Here is a 16278-nt window from a genome sequence, read left to right on the forward strand (position 1 = left end):
GTCCATTTCGAACGCACGGTGGTGTATTGGAAGTGTAGAGTACAAAACGATGCAACAAGGAAGGGTAACGGCAGAGATCCCCCGCCCCAAAGACAAATGCCGTCGGGATCCACAAAACGAGCAGACACCCGGGAAGGGGTCCTCTAAGGCAGTGCTTCTCAAACCTTTTTCAGTAATGTACTCCCTTTGAAACATTTTCTCAGCCAAGTACCCCCTGACCGACCACGGACATTTTTGATCGAAAAAGCCTATGATGTATTAACTCCTTCGTGCGTGCATTACAACAAACTAAGGATATTTTCATCTTCATGCATGAAAAAAAATAACATAACGAAAACAAATTAAAACTGATTTTTCCAAAGAGTTATTCAATTGAAGTAATATATGTTTAACAAACCAATGAAAACAATTATATATTATGCAAAACTATAAAATACAATACACACATTTGACATGTTTATATGAAGACCCCCTTGGTGGTTCTAGGAATGTTTTATATAAAATTGTGTTTTCTATTTAACTTATTGTACTAAGTTTGTTTTTGTAATCATGCATGGTATTTTTTTAACCTTTTTTTTTTAAAGTCTCACGTACCCCCTGCAGTCACCCCAACGTACCCCTAGGGGTCCGTGTAACCTCATTTGAGAATCACTGCTCTACGGTGGGGATCAGAACGACTGCACGGAAAGACCCAGCTGAAGCCGCTCCCCCCCGCTCCCCCCCGCTCCCCCCCGCTCCCCCTGGAGACGGACCATTTGGCCAACTTTGGGACTGTTTGAGCAACTTGGGAAATAGAAAGGGCTATGGTGCGCTTTTGACCACCCAGGTGCGAAGACCATCGAATGTTAGGCCCATCCAGCCACTTTTGGGTGAAACGGGCCGTTAAAAAATACTTTAATTTGATTTAATTGTATCCATTTTGAAGGAATATATTATGTAGTTGGTGTCAGTCAAATGTAAAATCTACGATAAAATGTAGATTAAAATTGGAGCACCTCCTCAACTGATAGGAGCACCTCCTCAACTGATAGGAGCAGCTCCTCAACTGATAGGAGCACCTCCTCAACTGATAGGAGCACCTCATCAACTGATAGGAGCAGCTCCTCAACTGATAGGAGGAGCACCTCAACTGATAGGAGCAGCTCCTCAACAGCTCCTCAACTGATAGGAGCAGCTCCTCAACAGCTCCTCAACTGATAGGAGCAGCTCCTCAACTGATAGGAGCAGCTCCTCAACTGATAGGAGCGCATTAACACCATATCCCAACATGCATTGGGGCTAAAACATCCAATCAGCGAACTTAAACCATAGCTGAGGATCTTGGGTAATCAGTTCAGTGGCTGTGTATTGCAATGATGCTCGAAATGTCCCTTACAGGCCTACGTCTGTTTCCGGTTCTTTTTATTTTGAAATTCAGTTCCTGAAGGACGCCAAAAAGCTAGAGATTATGGAATTAAACAAATAAATAAAAACAAGGATAATTGTGTGTTATTGGTGAGTAAATAACAGAGTGTTATTTAGAAAAGAATAACAAATTAGAAGGAAAAAAAGTCTGACATTATACGATTTAAAATAAAAACAATAATCGTGGCTTGATATTGAGTAAGAAGATGTTTTTATGAACCCCACAGCTTCCGGTCTTCCAAGAGCCGAACAGACAAAAAGAAGTGCTGCAGGCACGAAACATACTACCAATAGAAATACATTGCTTTTAAAATCTTTCTGTGTGACACGAAAAAAAGGGGGAAATCGTGATGGTGAACACGAATCAATAGATTAAATCTTGTGACTATAACAGGAAATGCCGTGAGACCGGGTTGAATATTTGCAGAATTATATATAAAAATATTTTATCATAATATCTTTTTCAAAAAGTGTTTAATTTTCGCACCTATACCAGTCATATTATTTCATCCAGTAGTCTAGTTAAACTTCCACCAGAAAACCGTTGAAAATGGCTTTTATGATGTTCCGAGTGATTCGGCGGCTCGGCAGGTCTCAGCCTCTCGTTCGCACAAGAAAGTTACCGGTGCGCCAAGTAGGAAGAGGAGCGCACAGGAGACAACTGTTTAATTGCAGACTGTTATGTTTATGTGGGGAAATGGCAGTGCATACACTGTACATTATTTGAGATATATTTCAAACTCAGACTTCATTTTAAAGACATGTCGGCCAGGGGTGTGGAGCTATTTGTTTAAGCACCGGATTGGCAAACCAGTCTTGATCTATGAATTCATGTCCGGGACTCTCACGGTATCTGCTGCTCACAGCTTTTTTATAGAAGGAAAACCTCCTTCACTTCATGAAATGGTTGAAGCATCAGGAGGCTAGGGATGTATACTTGGCCTCTTAGAAGTGCAGCACCAGCGCGTAAAGAGCTGTGCCTTTTTACGCACCTCCTTCGCTGTGTTTACCTTCATCAGAACAGCTTAGTGACTGCAGGCTGCTACGTGTTAACCACACACACCTCTACACACATCGAACGGCCCGATTACTCCCCCTTTTATTAGTTTTATGAAGGAGATATCGGGTCACTAAGGCGCATGTGTTTGTGTTTGTCCGACACCGGCATTTGTTTTCAAATCACATTACTTGTTACTTGTTAGACGCTTTTATCCAAAGCGACTAAAATACTCAATACTGTGGGCAATCCCCACAGGAGCAATTTGGGGTGAAGTGTCTCAGGGACACAACGACATGCTGACTGCAGTGGGGTTTGACCCTGTGACCCCCTGATCCCAACACCAAGGCTCTATCCACTGCGCCACATGCATCCCTAATGACCAAAATGACCATGAACAGTAATTTACACACATCTGGCTAACTCCATAGAAAAAAAGAAAAAAGAAAAAAGAAAAGAAATTAGTTTAATCTTAATCTCGATGTAGTGCTAAATGCTGTCGGAGTGCACCGGAACGAACGACACTATCATAATATTTTCTGAAAACAAATGCCAGTGTCACACACACACACACACACACACACACACACACACACACACACACACACACACACACACACACACACACACACACACACACACACACACACACACACACGCGCACACACGCACACACACACACACACACACACACACACACACACACACACACACACACACACACACACACACACACACACACACCCTGGCGGCCGGACATCTCCTTCATAATGCACCTTCTCCTCGTTTTCCCAGCATTCACTGGATTATCCGTAAATCATACAAACAGAACCAAAACGTTGATTTATCTGTTTTCCCGTTTTGGTTTAAAAACTGAATAAAGTCGGTTTTTTGGTTTTCTGTTTTTCCAAAAAAACAAAAAACTACACCGGTTCTTTTTTAAACATTGTTTATATGTTTTGGATGCATATTGTTATAGTATTTGTTCAGGCTGTTACATACAATTAGCCTCTGTTGCTACCTGAAGGTGGTAGGTGATTTTTTTAAATGTATCTGCCGGTCCTTGGCACAATAAAGGTTGGGAACTCCTGACTTAAAGCACATATCAGAAAAAACTAAAAAAGCATGAACAAACTAGAGTCCACATGGATGATGCTATTTGACTAACCATGTTTAGGAAAGTAAACACAGCTGTCCAATGAAGGCTACAGGATAGGGATCAGTAAGCATAATCAGGAGGTTGACAAAAACAGGCACTCAAATCATAGACTGTATCAAGTGCTGTGTGCCTTTGAGCTAGCCCTGCGTTGTAATATGACATAGGCCTACTGTATGTTTTGAGTTTGTGTATACGTTTGCTTACATTTTGGTAGAGGCCCCCCTGGAGAAAGATGCACCAGCCGCCACTGGACTGGAATACCCCTGATGTGCAATAAATGAAGTTAATTTGTTAATCTAGGTTCAGAAGCATGAGCACGCCTGAACCCCATCTCTAATCATGGTCAACTATATCTATACCCGGCCAAACATCCGGCCATCGCCTGTCTCTATTCTCTCAGAGACAGACAGGCAGCCTGCGATTCACGCCTCGCCTCGTCACGGTTCAACATTCTCTAAACGCTACGACTAGGGATGTCCCGATCACCTTTTTTTGCTCCCGATCCGATTCCGATAATTTGATTTTGACAATTTGCCGATACCGATTTTTCCCCATCCGATCTTTATGCAATGCATTAAGAGAAAGAAAAGCATTCAAGTTGTCCCTTAAGGTTATTTTTTTATTTAAATTGTATATTCTATCCAACATGGATATAGCTTCTTTCTTTCACAGCAGCATTGGATCAGTTCAGTTGTGCAGCATTGGATCAAAACAAAATAAAGCTTTCAGTACTCGTTAGCTTACTGCTACAATTAGACACTGCGCCCACTCTGTTGCCAGATTTGAGAGAAATAAGCAGGTCTATGAAAACAAGCCCCAAAGAAGCAACACATACATGATGTTCTGTAATTTGAAACCAAAACTAAGGCCTCAGGATGACTTTAAGACTTGAACATGGTCATTTTTGTTTTGTAACATTGAATACAACATTTAAAAAAAAGTATTTCTAAATTAAAAAAATCCCGATCCCCGATTTTTTTTCTCCCGATTCCGATCTTTTGAAAATCACGTGATCGGCTCCGATCCCCGATCACGTGATCGGATCGGGACATCTCTAGCTACGACTAAAGCTTTAAACTCACAGTGGATCCTGAGTTGCTGGTCAACCTGCCGGAGTTAGGCGAATCCACGCTCTACGGCACAGCAGTCGGCTCAAGTCAGTATCCCACACACCAGCCGTCACTTCCCCTCAAGCTCCCCCAACGAAATATCTCCAACTCAATCAATGTTTATTTATATAGCCCAATATCACAAATATTACATTTGTCTCAGTGGACTTCACAGTTTGTATAGAATATCAGTATGACAATACGACACCCTCTGTCCTTAGACCCTCATATCGTACAAGGAAACACTTCCAGAGAAAACCCACAGTTTAAAGGGAAATGTTTGGAAATGCATGTGTCTATAATAATAAGATGAATCCACGAGGATGTCAACAATCTTGTGGGAGCCATCAGGGAAGTAGTATGGTGAGAGTCAGGCAGGACCACAGAGACAGGTTCAGCCACGACTCGAAATCCAGGACTCAGGATCCAGGACTCAGGATAGAGGATCCAGTGCTCAGGATAGAGGATCCAGGATACACGACCACAGCAACAGGATTAGCCTCGACTCAGGATCCCGGCGTAGATATGGACACAAAAAAGAGATTTGGGGGAAGCTGGGTTAATCGGAACATGAGAGTACACAGGTACAGACAGCCACAAAGACGGAGTAAGGTGCCTCCCCCCCAACAGTCCAAGCCTATAGCAGCTAAACTAACGTGTCAACATACATGCACTCCCTTAGGATAGGTTGAGGGAAAAGGGTAGCAAGTAAGAAGTAGGAAACAGAGGTGGAGAGGCACACGCAGGGAGAGAGGTCCCCACTGGAACCTGAATTGGTTAGAGGTAAGGAGTAGGTCTTTGCAGACCGGGCCCCATGGGGCCGGGCCCGCCCATCCAGGATTTGGGCCCGCAGTTTTAATCAGGGCTGAATACAACATTTTAATTTGTTTTATTATTATGTTTATGGTTGTAGGGCTCTGTCCTAATATTTATTTTTGTTTTAAACTATGTTGAAGGATTAGTTTAATATCATTTTTTTATTTTGCTATGAAATTCTGAATGAAATTCTGAATGAAAGGCTGCGCGCGAGACTGGTTTTTCCTCTGGGTTGACTCGTGAGGGGTTTTGAGTGAGATGCGGCACAGCAGCCTGTCAGTTTGCTCTTGCTAGGTTAGTTTGGCTATTATCATTTATGTTTATCTGCAACAATGGATATCAGGAAGTGGTTCGCGAAAGGAACATGGCAACTCAGTGCCAGATGCAGGCATATTAGAAGAAATCAGTTACGTTATGTGGTAATGTGGTCCCTTTTCCTAACTCTGGTTAGTACACGAGCCGCAGCATTTTGAATCAGCTGAAGAGACTTGACTGACTTCTTTGTACACCCTGATAATAAAGAGTTACAATAATCCAGCCTAGAAGTAACAACACCAAATATAACACCAAGATTCCTTACAGTCTCACTGGAGGCCAAATTAATGCCATCCATAGTTAGTATATCTTTAGACAGTTTGTTTCGTAGATTCTTCGAGCCAAGTACAATAACTTCAGTTTTGGTCGTGTTTAACATCAAAAAGTTTAAGGTCATCCACGTTTTTAAGTCCTTGAGGCAGTCTTGAACTTTATTTAGATGATTAATTTCATCAGGCTTGATTGATAAATATAGTTGAGTATCATCCGCATAACAATGAAAGTTTACAGAATGATTCCTTATAATATTGCCTAACGGAAGCATATATAGTGTGAACAAAATAGGTCCAAGCACTGAGCCCTGTGGCACTCCATGACTAACTTCGGTTTGCGTGGAAGATTCACCGTTGACACATACAAACTGAGAGCGTTCAGATAGATAAAATAGTCAAGCCGCCGGCCGCATTACACAATTCAACCAGGGAACATACTGGGACGCTTTGGACTCTGAGCTTTACCGCATCTTTGCAGCACGCGCACCCCTCTCTTGCCAGTTATGCGGAGCCCCCTCCCACCCGGCCTCAGCATGCTCAGTCAGCACTCCACCACCTCAACCACCTCGCTCACTTCCCTCTTCATCACACAACGCCTCAGCTTTCGACCGTCTATCACCTTCCGTACCCTCCAATCATCCCTGGTCCCGCAAACAAACGCTCCTCAGCCAACGCCCCCTTTAAGGGCGTCGACAGGCGCGGAAAGCCAATTCTCTACCAGGGAGGCAGGACGGTGTGCAATAACTTTAATGACTTGGGCTGCTCTCTCTCTCTCTCTCTCTCTCTCTCTCTCTCTCTCTCTCTCTCTCTCTCTCTCTCTAGCTGCCGCCTAATGCACGTCTGCTCTCTCTGTGGCGGCGCTCATGCGAGGAGCACCTGCCCCCACAACCCAACCACACCAGCAGATTGACGAGCACGGCATCTCAGCACACCCATCAAGGTAAATGACCTAGCCACTGCCCTACATAATCATCCAGATAGACAGTTTGTTTACTTTCTCATCAATGGCTTCACTCACGGTTTCCACCCAGGTATACACACACACAAAACTAAAATAATGACACTTTGTCACCAACATCACAGCAATTCTGGTCAGTCTCCATTGTGGTTCAGTCCGTCTGATGGGCCTCCTGCACTGACCCCAGCCCGCACACTGCTCCTCTCATGTCCAGCTAGCCCTTCTTGGTTCCCCGGTCCCTTTTCCCCTACTTTTAGTGAAGCTCTCCCTTCTCTTACGTGTTGGTCCAGACTTTGTCCTGCTCTTCTGTGGCGGACCTGCAGAAGTTAGATGCCTCCTGAATTGTGACTGCGTGCAGCAGAGCTGAAACAGCTGGGCACGGACCCCAGGCCTACACCTGCTCCACTGGGGTCCAGCTGCCCCTTCTTGGTCACTTTCCCACTGGATTGAGTTGGAAGTCAGTTAATATGAAACTTGACTTATTTGCAACACATATTTAGCAGATTTCACTGAAGACATTAGGACTTTATTGATTTGCCGAATGATTCAATAATGGCGAAACAAATTATGCTCATGATTTTGGAGTCCCAGTTGCATTATTTTGATTCAGAAGACAAGTGTGAGGGATTTAACATTTCCCTTACAGCTGCACTTCTGATTGGTTTACTCCATATAGAACAACACGTAGGATGCATACATTAAAGAAGAAGTATGTAGTCTGGTGTGAGTGCTTTAACATCCCTTTGGACCCTGCCTGTGTACGTTTGCATCCTAGCAGCAGACAAACATAAAGTGTCCAGCTTCTTCAGAGTGGATCATTACAGGGGGGGGCTTCATCTCATCATGTCAAAGCTCTCACTAACAAGCTGAGTAACATACGTTGTTTTATTGTTAGTACCTACGTTGATTCTTAAAACTGAATTTTGTTGTTTGTTTCATTCGTCTAACTATTGTAAAACACACTACAGACTGTGGATCTCTTTAATAGTTGTCCTAATCACATTGAAAGCTTTCAAGGTTATAGTGCTGATCTGAACAGAAGTTTAAAATATGTAAATGCTCCGACAGCACACTTTCACGCATGGAATCAGTAAGTCAATAATTATTCTGTATGAGTGTATTTCAATGTACTAATGTACTGAAAGTGTTGAATTAATTTCACATGTTATTCTTATGCAAGCATTGATTAACATAGTGTATATGTTGTGGAATATTGTCCCTAACATTATTGTTCAATGCGATTTACCAAATGCTGTCTAGGGCAAGTTCAGCATTTATTTCATAATTTCTTCTCCTTTCCTTTACCGGTTGATCTTTGAATGCATCTCTCTTTTTCCCTTAGGTGCACAAACATTTTAAATGTGAGTGAAATACTGTTTTAATAACTGAGACATGCCAGGATTGTGGTGCATGTAGTTTATGAGAAGGTGACATTTATCCAGCCTGTCTTATTTTGTGTACATCCCTTCTTCAGTTACATAGAATTCGTATTTAATATTGTCACGTCCAACTGTGAACGTTTGCCATTCACATGCATGCAGGTTATTGTCTGTTGAAATAGGATATTTTGCTTAGAAACATTTCCTTTATTGTGCATTCATATTCCCTCCTTTTTTCCCAGATAAAGACAGACTGAATAAGTCAAGATGAGATTTTCCTAGCACTTACATTTTATATTGTCCCGTACAACTGTAGGAGATTTTTAGGAGATGTATGCAGGCTGATTTTGTATTCATATCTGACATTTTGCTAAGAAGTTCTCATTTACAGTTCCTGTATTGTTCCTCTCTTTGGAGCAGACATGAAGAGCAACAGCAGCCTGAACCCTCCCTACTTCCAGTTGACTCTGTTTGCAGACTTTGGGCCCCTCAGATACCTGTTCTTCATCTTGTGTCTGTTCATCTATGTAACTATAGTCTCTGCTAACATGGTCATTATTCAGGCAGTGTTCCTGGAGAAGGCTTTGCATCAGCCCATGTATATTTTCATCAGCTGTCTGTGTGTAAACTCTCTGTATGGCTCAGCTGGATTCTTCCCCAGGTTCCTGCAGGACATCCTCTCTGACTCTCATTTGGTCTCACGTCCATTATGCTTTATTCAGGTGTATGTTATTTACACCTATGCTTCCTGTGAGCTGACCATCCTCACCATCATGGCCTACGATAGATTCATTGCTATCTGTCAGCCCTTACACTACCACAGTAAAATGACGTTTCAGAAGGTACAGGTTCTTGTGCTCGTTGCTGTTTTCTTCCCTGTGTTAGCTATTGGTGTCTGTCTCTATCTTACTGTTAAATTACCGCTGTGTGGAAATAAACTGAACCGGATTTTCTGCTCTAACTGGCCTGTGGTGCAGCTCTCCTGTGTGGACACCACTCCGAACAACATAGCTGGTCAGTTTCTCGTGGTGACCGGCATCATCATCCCCCTATTCTTCGTCCTGTACACATATCTACGGATTCTGCTGGTCTGCAGCAGGAGATCGTCTGAATTCAGAGGAAAGGCTTTACAAACCTGCCTGCCTCACATCGTGACCTTTATGACCTACTCCATCTCTCTCTTCTGCGAGCTGTCTCTGACTCGATTTGAGGCTGATCAACTGAATCCAACCATCGCAGTTATTTTGTCTTTAGAGTATCTGATCATTCCCCCCCTCAATAACCCTATAGTGTATGGCCTGGGTCTGCCTCAAATCAAAGGAGTCATATTAAGATTTCTGAAGAAGGGTCCTGCTGCTGAAATATAAAAGGAATATGTTGACCATGTTAGATTGTGTTTCCTATATTTTAGAAGAGTACAATTAGGATTGTGTGGTGTGGAAGGTGTTTGGGCGATGTCACACATTGCCTGTATGACTCTGATATCATTAGCGACAATAGAGAACCGCAGTGACGCGTCCTAAAACCCGGAAGTAAGTTAGCATTTTTACCACGTCCGGTTCCTTCGATAAAAAGCAATGCAATTTCTCCATAGGATTTTGGAAAATAGCTCCAAATAAGGTCTGTGTTTGAGACAAATTGAAGAGACAGATCACGTTCTAAGACATTACATACATCAGCAGTGACCCCACTGTTGATTTTTGAAGAGTTTACGTGTCTGAAAAACGATGGTTGTTAATATGTGGCTGAATAGGAATACAGAAGTTGTCGAGGCCGTTTTACGTCATTACACCGAACACGTAAACACTCCCGCTAAGTTTGTTTGCCCTGTTCTGCTTGAAAGCAAGTCCCTGCCTCCTGATAACTGTTCAGACAAACGTTTCAACTTGTACCATTTAGAATCTGTATGTTTAAATATGGATCTTAAATTGGCGTGACGTTGAAGCAGCGACCCTGCTGTAGTTCCTTTATAGCATAACGTTAGCATTTTGCTTCTGGCGACTAGATTTATGATTCTAAAATTATAAAAGTAGGGTAGACATGTGGATATTATCCGGCTGAACGAAACGTGATCCCTCTCTTAAATGTGTCTCAACCACAGACCTTATTTCGAGCTATTTTCCAAAATCCTATGGAGAAATTGTATTACGTTTTTTTTCCTTTTGACGAAGGAACCGGAAGGAGTTTACTTCCGGGTTTTACGACACGTCACTGCGGTTCTCAATAGAGTGGTTCTCTATATTAAGAAATACGTTGGTAAATAAATTCTTAAGTAAAGGCTATCCAAGAACATCAGAACACAGAGAGGCAGGATTTTGTAATTTTGGCCTGTATGTTTCTGCATTGAATAAAATCCCACTTTGGCTGCACTTGATCCACCTGTCTTCTTTCTTCTTGAACTGAGAGTTTTGTGTTTTCCCCACAGCATAATCGGCATTGTCCGCAGGCAATCAATAGCAAGTGTGCGTGGTTTATTATATTTAGAAACTGCAAGGTTATTATAGTAGCGTGTGTATTAATGGATTAGGGTAATTAGAGAACAGCCTCAGAAGGTGGATATGTAGATTCAAGATGAAAGGTTTATTGTCATACCATATACAAAACAGTAGTTATGTAATGTATGAAACACTTAGATCGCAGGTTTCTCAACAGTGCCATTACAAGACATAAAGACATATATAAAAACAACATTGGCGAACCGTGTCTATCACAACTGGACCTTCTGTAGACACACACCCCCCCCCCCCCCGCCGTATTCATTTTATTTACATTTTATTTATATAATTAAATTGATATTTTGTTTGTTTTATCTGAGTGTTACAGGGCATTCTCTGAATACTTTGAAGGCCCTGATGGCTCACCACTGGTTGCTGGGGTGATGAGGGTCTTTCATAAACCTGAGGGCTCTCTTCCTGAGCAGCTGGGAGTAGAGGTTCTGCATGGATGGCAGCTCCGTCCTGGTGATGTGCTGTGCAGGTTTCACCACAAGAAGAGTAAAACTGAATTAGGCCTTTGCGTCAACTCACACATTGCCTGTATGACTCTAATATCATTAGACACCATATTAGGAATTAGGACAGTAAAAGAATGCTAAAGTAAAGGCTGTAAAATAAGATCTGAACAAAGATGTGTGTGTAATGTTGGTCTGTATGTATTTATGCATTGAATAAAATCCCACTTTGGCTGCACTTGATCCATCTGTCTTCCTTCTTCTTGATCAGAGAGTTTTGTGTTTGGCCCCTCAATACAATTTTAATGTTTTACCATTTTCTGTTGTTTCTGTATTTATTATGTGTTATTATGTATCCTTTGTAACAATAGGAACAATATAATGATGATATAAGACAGGGGTGTCCAACGTTTTGCACTGAGGGCCACATACAGAAACACATAAGAAGGGTTGCCCCCCCCCCCTAGAGGTGAGGTATATTGCCTCATAAGTTAAGTTATAAGTTAGCGAAATCAATCAAATGTAGGTAAATTATGCTCGATAGTTTAATATGCTTTAAGATAACAAGCAGTCTCATTTACACAGCTCTCCAGAGGGTTTACTTTATTGTGTTGGTAGCCAATCCCTTAAAACAGAAGCCTCAGATTGCTGATAATACGTCAAGTCAAGTTTCAAAGTGAGAAAAGGAGGGGTCCCAATACGGAGCCCTGAGGCACCCCACAGCTCATAATAAGGGGAGATATGAAGGATCTATATCAAGCTTCTTCTGCAAATCAGTTGTTGCCCTTTTTTTTCATCAACTAAGATTAGTTTGAAAATGTTTTGAACTTTAATTGACTGAATTTATTTGAAATGTAACACATGTAATATATTTAAGATGTAACATATTATTATTCAAATATTTGTATTGAGAAGAAGCATAAAAGTGTAAGCAGTATTCTATAACACATAGCTTTGAGCAAGCTCTCTGATTGGTTCATAGGCGTGTTTGATTCCACGATCAAACAACGAACAAATAGAACGTGCCTAATCACAAAGTATCCAGTGGCCTACACATGCCAATAGCCTACCGAAACTACTTCCATGAGCCTACATCGTGTGGTTTCCATAGTGACGTTTAGCGACACACAGCCGTTACACTGTTATACATTGTCTCTTGTTGGAAATCGGTAGCTACAAAATGTCAGATTTTAAAGTTAATTTTGATTTGTTGGGGGGCCTCAGTATTGCTGAATGGTTGGACATGGACACAGACAACAAAACCTACGAAAGATTTGCGGCTGTTTCAACTGACGAGTTGAGTGCGTTGGAAAAAAAGTCGCAACGAAAAGAGTAAATTGGCGTCAACTACCTGGGCTGTCAAATGTCTCAAAGCGTTCTTAAAAACCCAGGAGAAAATGGTGGATTTCGGAACAGTGTCCAAACCGTTACCATGGGAACTACTTTCTAGGAACTACTTTCTGATGGAGATTAACTCAAGCAGAAAGTGTAGGTTTGGGAGCAAAATAGCCCACATTATGAAATTATTTTTACGATATTGTTGATTACAATGATAGTTTTTGTAATAGAATCGCAATCATACACTTGAGGCGGTTCTTGAACGTCCTTATTGGTACAACAGTACTGCGGCAGGACCGGGGCGCTTGCGCCGAGGTCCGTACTATATTATATGATCCCACTTGTTCTGAATCCTTCCCTTTGTTTGGAATCACTGTTATAGTTGCCTCGTTTAGTGTTGGCGGCAGCATACCAGCCTCATACGCTTTCCTGTACATCCTCAATAAAATAGGAGCCAGCATATTGCTGAACTTTTCATAGAATGCATTGCACATCCCATCTGGCCCCGGGCTTTTGCCATTTTTTAGTGAGTTAATTGTCTTTTTTATTTCTTCACATGTAATGTCCTTCTCAAGAGAGTCACGATCCCTCTGTTCTAATGTGGGCAGGTCACACGCATCCAAGAACAGATCCGCAACTTCAGGTTGCGCATGAGCCTTAGAGTTGTATAAATCATCATAAAACCGGCGAAACATGTCATTGATATGCCTATGAGAGGTCAAGGGAGTGCCTTCCTCTGATTTTACCCTGTGAATGGCCCTGTCGCTTTCCCTCTTCCGCAGCTGTCTCGCTAGCACTATGTGGTTCATCCCCAAACTCAAAATATGTCTAACTAGTAAAAATAAAGGCTTTAGACATTTTCTCAGAAAGTATTTAATTGAGCTCATATTTAAGGGAAGAAATGTTACTGTCCAACTCAGTAGATGGTAGGGTGGCGTTTTCTGTATCCAGTTTTTGAATTTGTTCCTCTAATTGTGATTGTTTAATGCGGTCCGGTTTTCTTTGCGATGCCTGGAAAGAGATAACACACCCTCTTGTCTACGCTTTAAAAGTCTCCCATAACAATGTTGGTGAAACTTCATCTTTATCATTTGTTTCGAAAAAAACCTCTATATGCGTCTTAATGTATTCACAAAATGGTTTCCTTGTTAATAGTTGGGGGTCGAACCTCCAGGATCTAGCCGTCTTTGACGCCTCGAGCAGTCTCAGTGACAGAGATACAGGACAGTGGTCAGATATGATAATATTGTGATATTTCGCATCATTAACCCCAGACAAAAGTTAACCATCAAGTAGGCAATAATCTATTCTGGTGTATACGTTGTGAACTCGAGAGTGAAAGGAATATTCTCTACCTGTTGCATTTAAGGTTCTCCACACATCAAATAAGTTTGTATTATAAATGACTTCAAAAAATTAGAAGCATTAGATGATGCTATTCTCTTTGTCGATGATCTGTGTAAGTAAGTATCTAGGACCAGAAGATGTACAATACAAAAGAAGTTTCAGGTGGGGTCCAGATTCCAATATACTTTTAGAATTTGCTGCGGGCCAATAACAAATGGACTATGGGCCGCATTTGGCCCCTGGGCCGTAGTTTGTACACCCCTACTTTCAGATATTCAATGGACAATACAGTCTACTGCCATTTGAGTCTTTGCTTTTTCAATACGTAATGAAATATCATCATGCTTACAATTTCAATCATCACCTACTGCCTGAATGTTGTGTTGTCCCGTACATAAGTGAAGAGATTGTCCCTGTAAATGAATGCATTAAGACAACAATAAACAAATTAACTAACGTGCACTGATCAAATAAATCACATCCCTGCATTATTACGACACAACAGCATCTGTGAACTCAGTTATCAGTTGTGACGCATTAGACACGTTTGCAGAACAATCTCTTCAGCTGTTTATTAATTTCCTTCATTTTCAGACCATATATGATGGGATTACAGAGAGGATGAAACAACAATATTTGTAAAGACATTATTAAACGTACAGTTTTAGGAAAATCAGTTTCAAGTCGGGTTATAGAAACATCAAATGAAACCAAACAAGTGAAGTTAATGAGAACCAGCAGATGGGGTAAACAGGTCTGTGCAGCTTTCCTCCTGACCTCCTGACTGCTTCTATAGCAAACTATGACTATCCTGATGTATGTGAAAAGAATGAAGAGCACGAGGGAAAGTACAGACACTACCAGAACAACAATGCCATATAGAAACACAAGTCTTGAAGTCACACAATACAGTTTTTGAACCGTGCTGTTGCAAATTATTCCTTTCAAATTAAAGTGACAGAGCTTTTTGTTAGCACTCACTATCATCGGTACTGAAACCTGACAAGCAGGCAGAAGCCAAGCTAGGATCAGCAACATTTTAACAGTTGTTTTTCTCATGATATTTGGATATTGCAGAGGTTTACATATAGACACATATCTGTCATAGGCCATGGCTGCCAACAGGAAGAATTCTGAACCATTAAAAGAGTAATAAATAAACCACTGAAACAGACAGGCTGAATGAGATATGATCTGTTTCTCTGATAAAAAGTCAATCAGAAGCTTTGGATAGATAGCAGAGCTGAACAGAACAGAGTTAATCAACAAAGCTGCAATGAACATGTACATAGGCTCATGGAGGTTTCTGTGTAAAACAATGATGCACACTATAGTGGAATTACTGCAGATGATCAGAACATATGCAGTAAACATGATCACAAAATACAGATATCTATATCTCTGCAGTTCCACATGACCGTCAAGAGTTATATATGTCACATTATATTCACCAGCCATTAATAGTTTGTATAAAACAAGGCAGATTATGTTAACAGTGTACATGAATTAAGATATGAAAACATACAACCTGTTTGAAATGTTACACGTAAAGTAACCTGCACCTCAGAAAGTGAACAGCTCCGCTCTGTGGATTCTTCTTTATCAGATTCTTCACCCTCGACAGATCTCACTAAAACTGTTCTCAAAGATCTGAACAACTTGTAAACCAATGAATGAAGCTCTAGAGGCATGTGGACACCAACAGGGAGATATTTCTCTTGGATATTACACGAGATCTTCACTTTTCTATATTCACACAACCCTCAGATTATTTTGCACATTTGTACACAGAGCTACCAGACTTCGGATGTGCCGTAGGGTTGTCGGTTCAAGTCCCCGAACAGACCTAAAAATGGAGTGTGGCCTGCTACTGCTGGGAGAGGGCCCGCTCAAAAGCTATACTAGGATGGGTTAAGAGCAGAGACCACATTTCACTGTGTGCATGAATGTGTGAGCATTCAAGAGGGTTTCATCCTCCAAATCTAATCTAACAAATATATAATACTTTGTGCAATATACCCTGCTACTGCTACTTTTATTACCATGGTGAACATATCTGATATATCGTTTTTACTTATTGTGTTATTAATAATGTGGGCATACTCAGTGCTTAATTTGTAAATCATAAGGTGCCGGAACGCAAAGTACATATGACAGCTCAGGGATGACGAGTGTGGCCTGCTACTGCTGGGAGAGGGCCCGCTCAAAAGCTATACTAGGATGGGTTAAGAGCA

At 41.5% G+C, this 16278-nt stretch overlaps 2 protein-coding genes across 2 annotated transcripts; one reads left to right on the plus strand and one right to left on the minus strand.

Annotated features, from left to right (window-relative positions):
* Positions 1-1954: 1954 nt before the first annotated feature.
* LOC307029778 (olfactory receptor 51L1-like) lies at positions 1955-9776 on the plus strand (the record flags this gene model as incomplete). Its single annotated transcript, XM_079665861.1, has 4 exons — positions 1955-2038; positions 6551-6805; positions 6895-7012; positions 8830-9776. The coding sequence occupies 4 exons, from the start codon at positions 1955-1957 to the stop codon at positions 9774-9776; spliced, it is 1404 nt and encodes a 467-aa protein (XP_079521987.1).
* Positions 9777-14581: 4805 nt separating this feature from the next.
* On the minus strand, positions 14582-15502 carry LOC307030825 (olfactory receptor 6N2-like; the record flags this gene model as incomplete). Its single annotated transcript, XM_079667489.1, has 1 exon — positions 14582-15502. One exon carries the CDS (start codon positions 15500-15502, stop codon positions 14582-14584), a length of 921 nt encoding a protein of 306 aa, XP_079523615.1.
* Positions 15503-16278: the final 776 nt, after the last annotated feature.

The sequence above is a fragment of the Notothenia rossii genome, assembly GCF_949606895.1.
Source record: "Notothenia rossii genome assembly, chromosome: 2".
In the NCBI taxonomy this organism is placed as follows: Eukaryota; Metazoa; Chordata; class Actinopteri; order Perciformes; family Nototheniidae; genus Notothenia; species Notothenia rossii.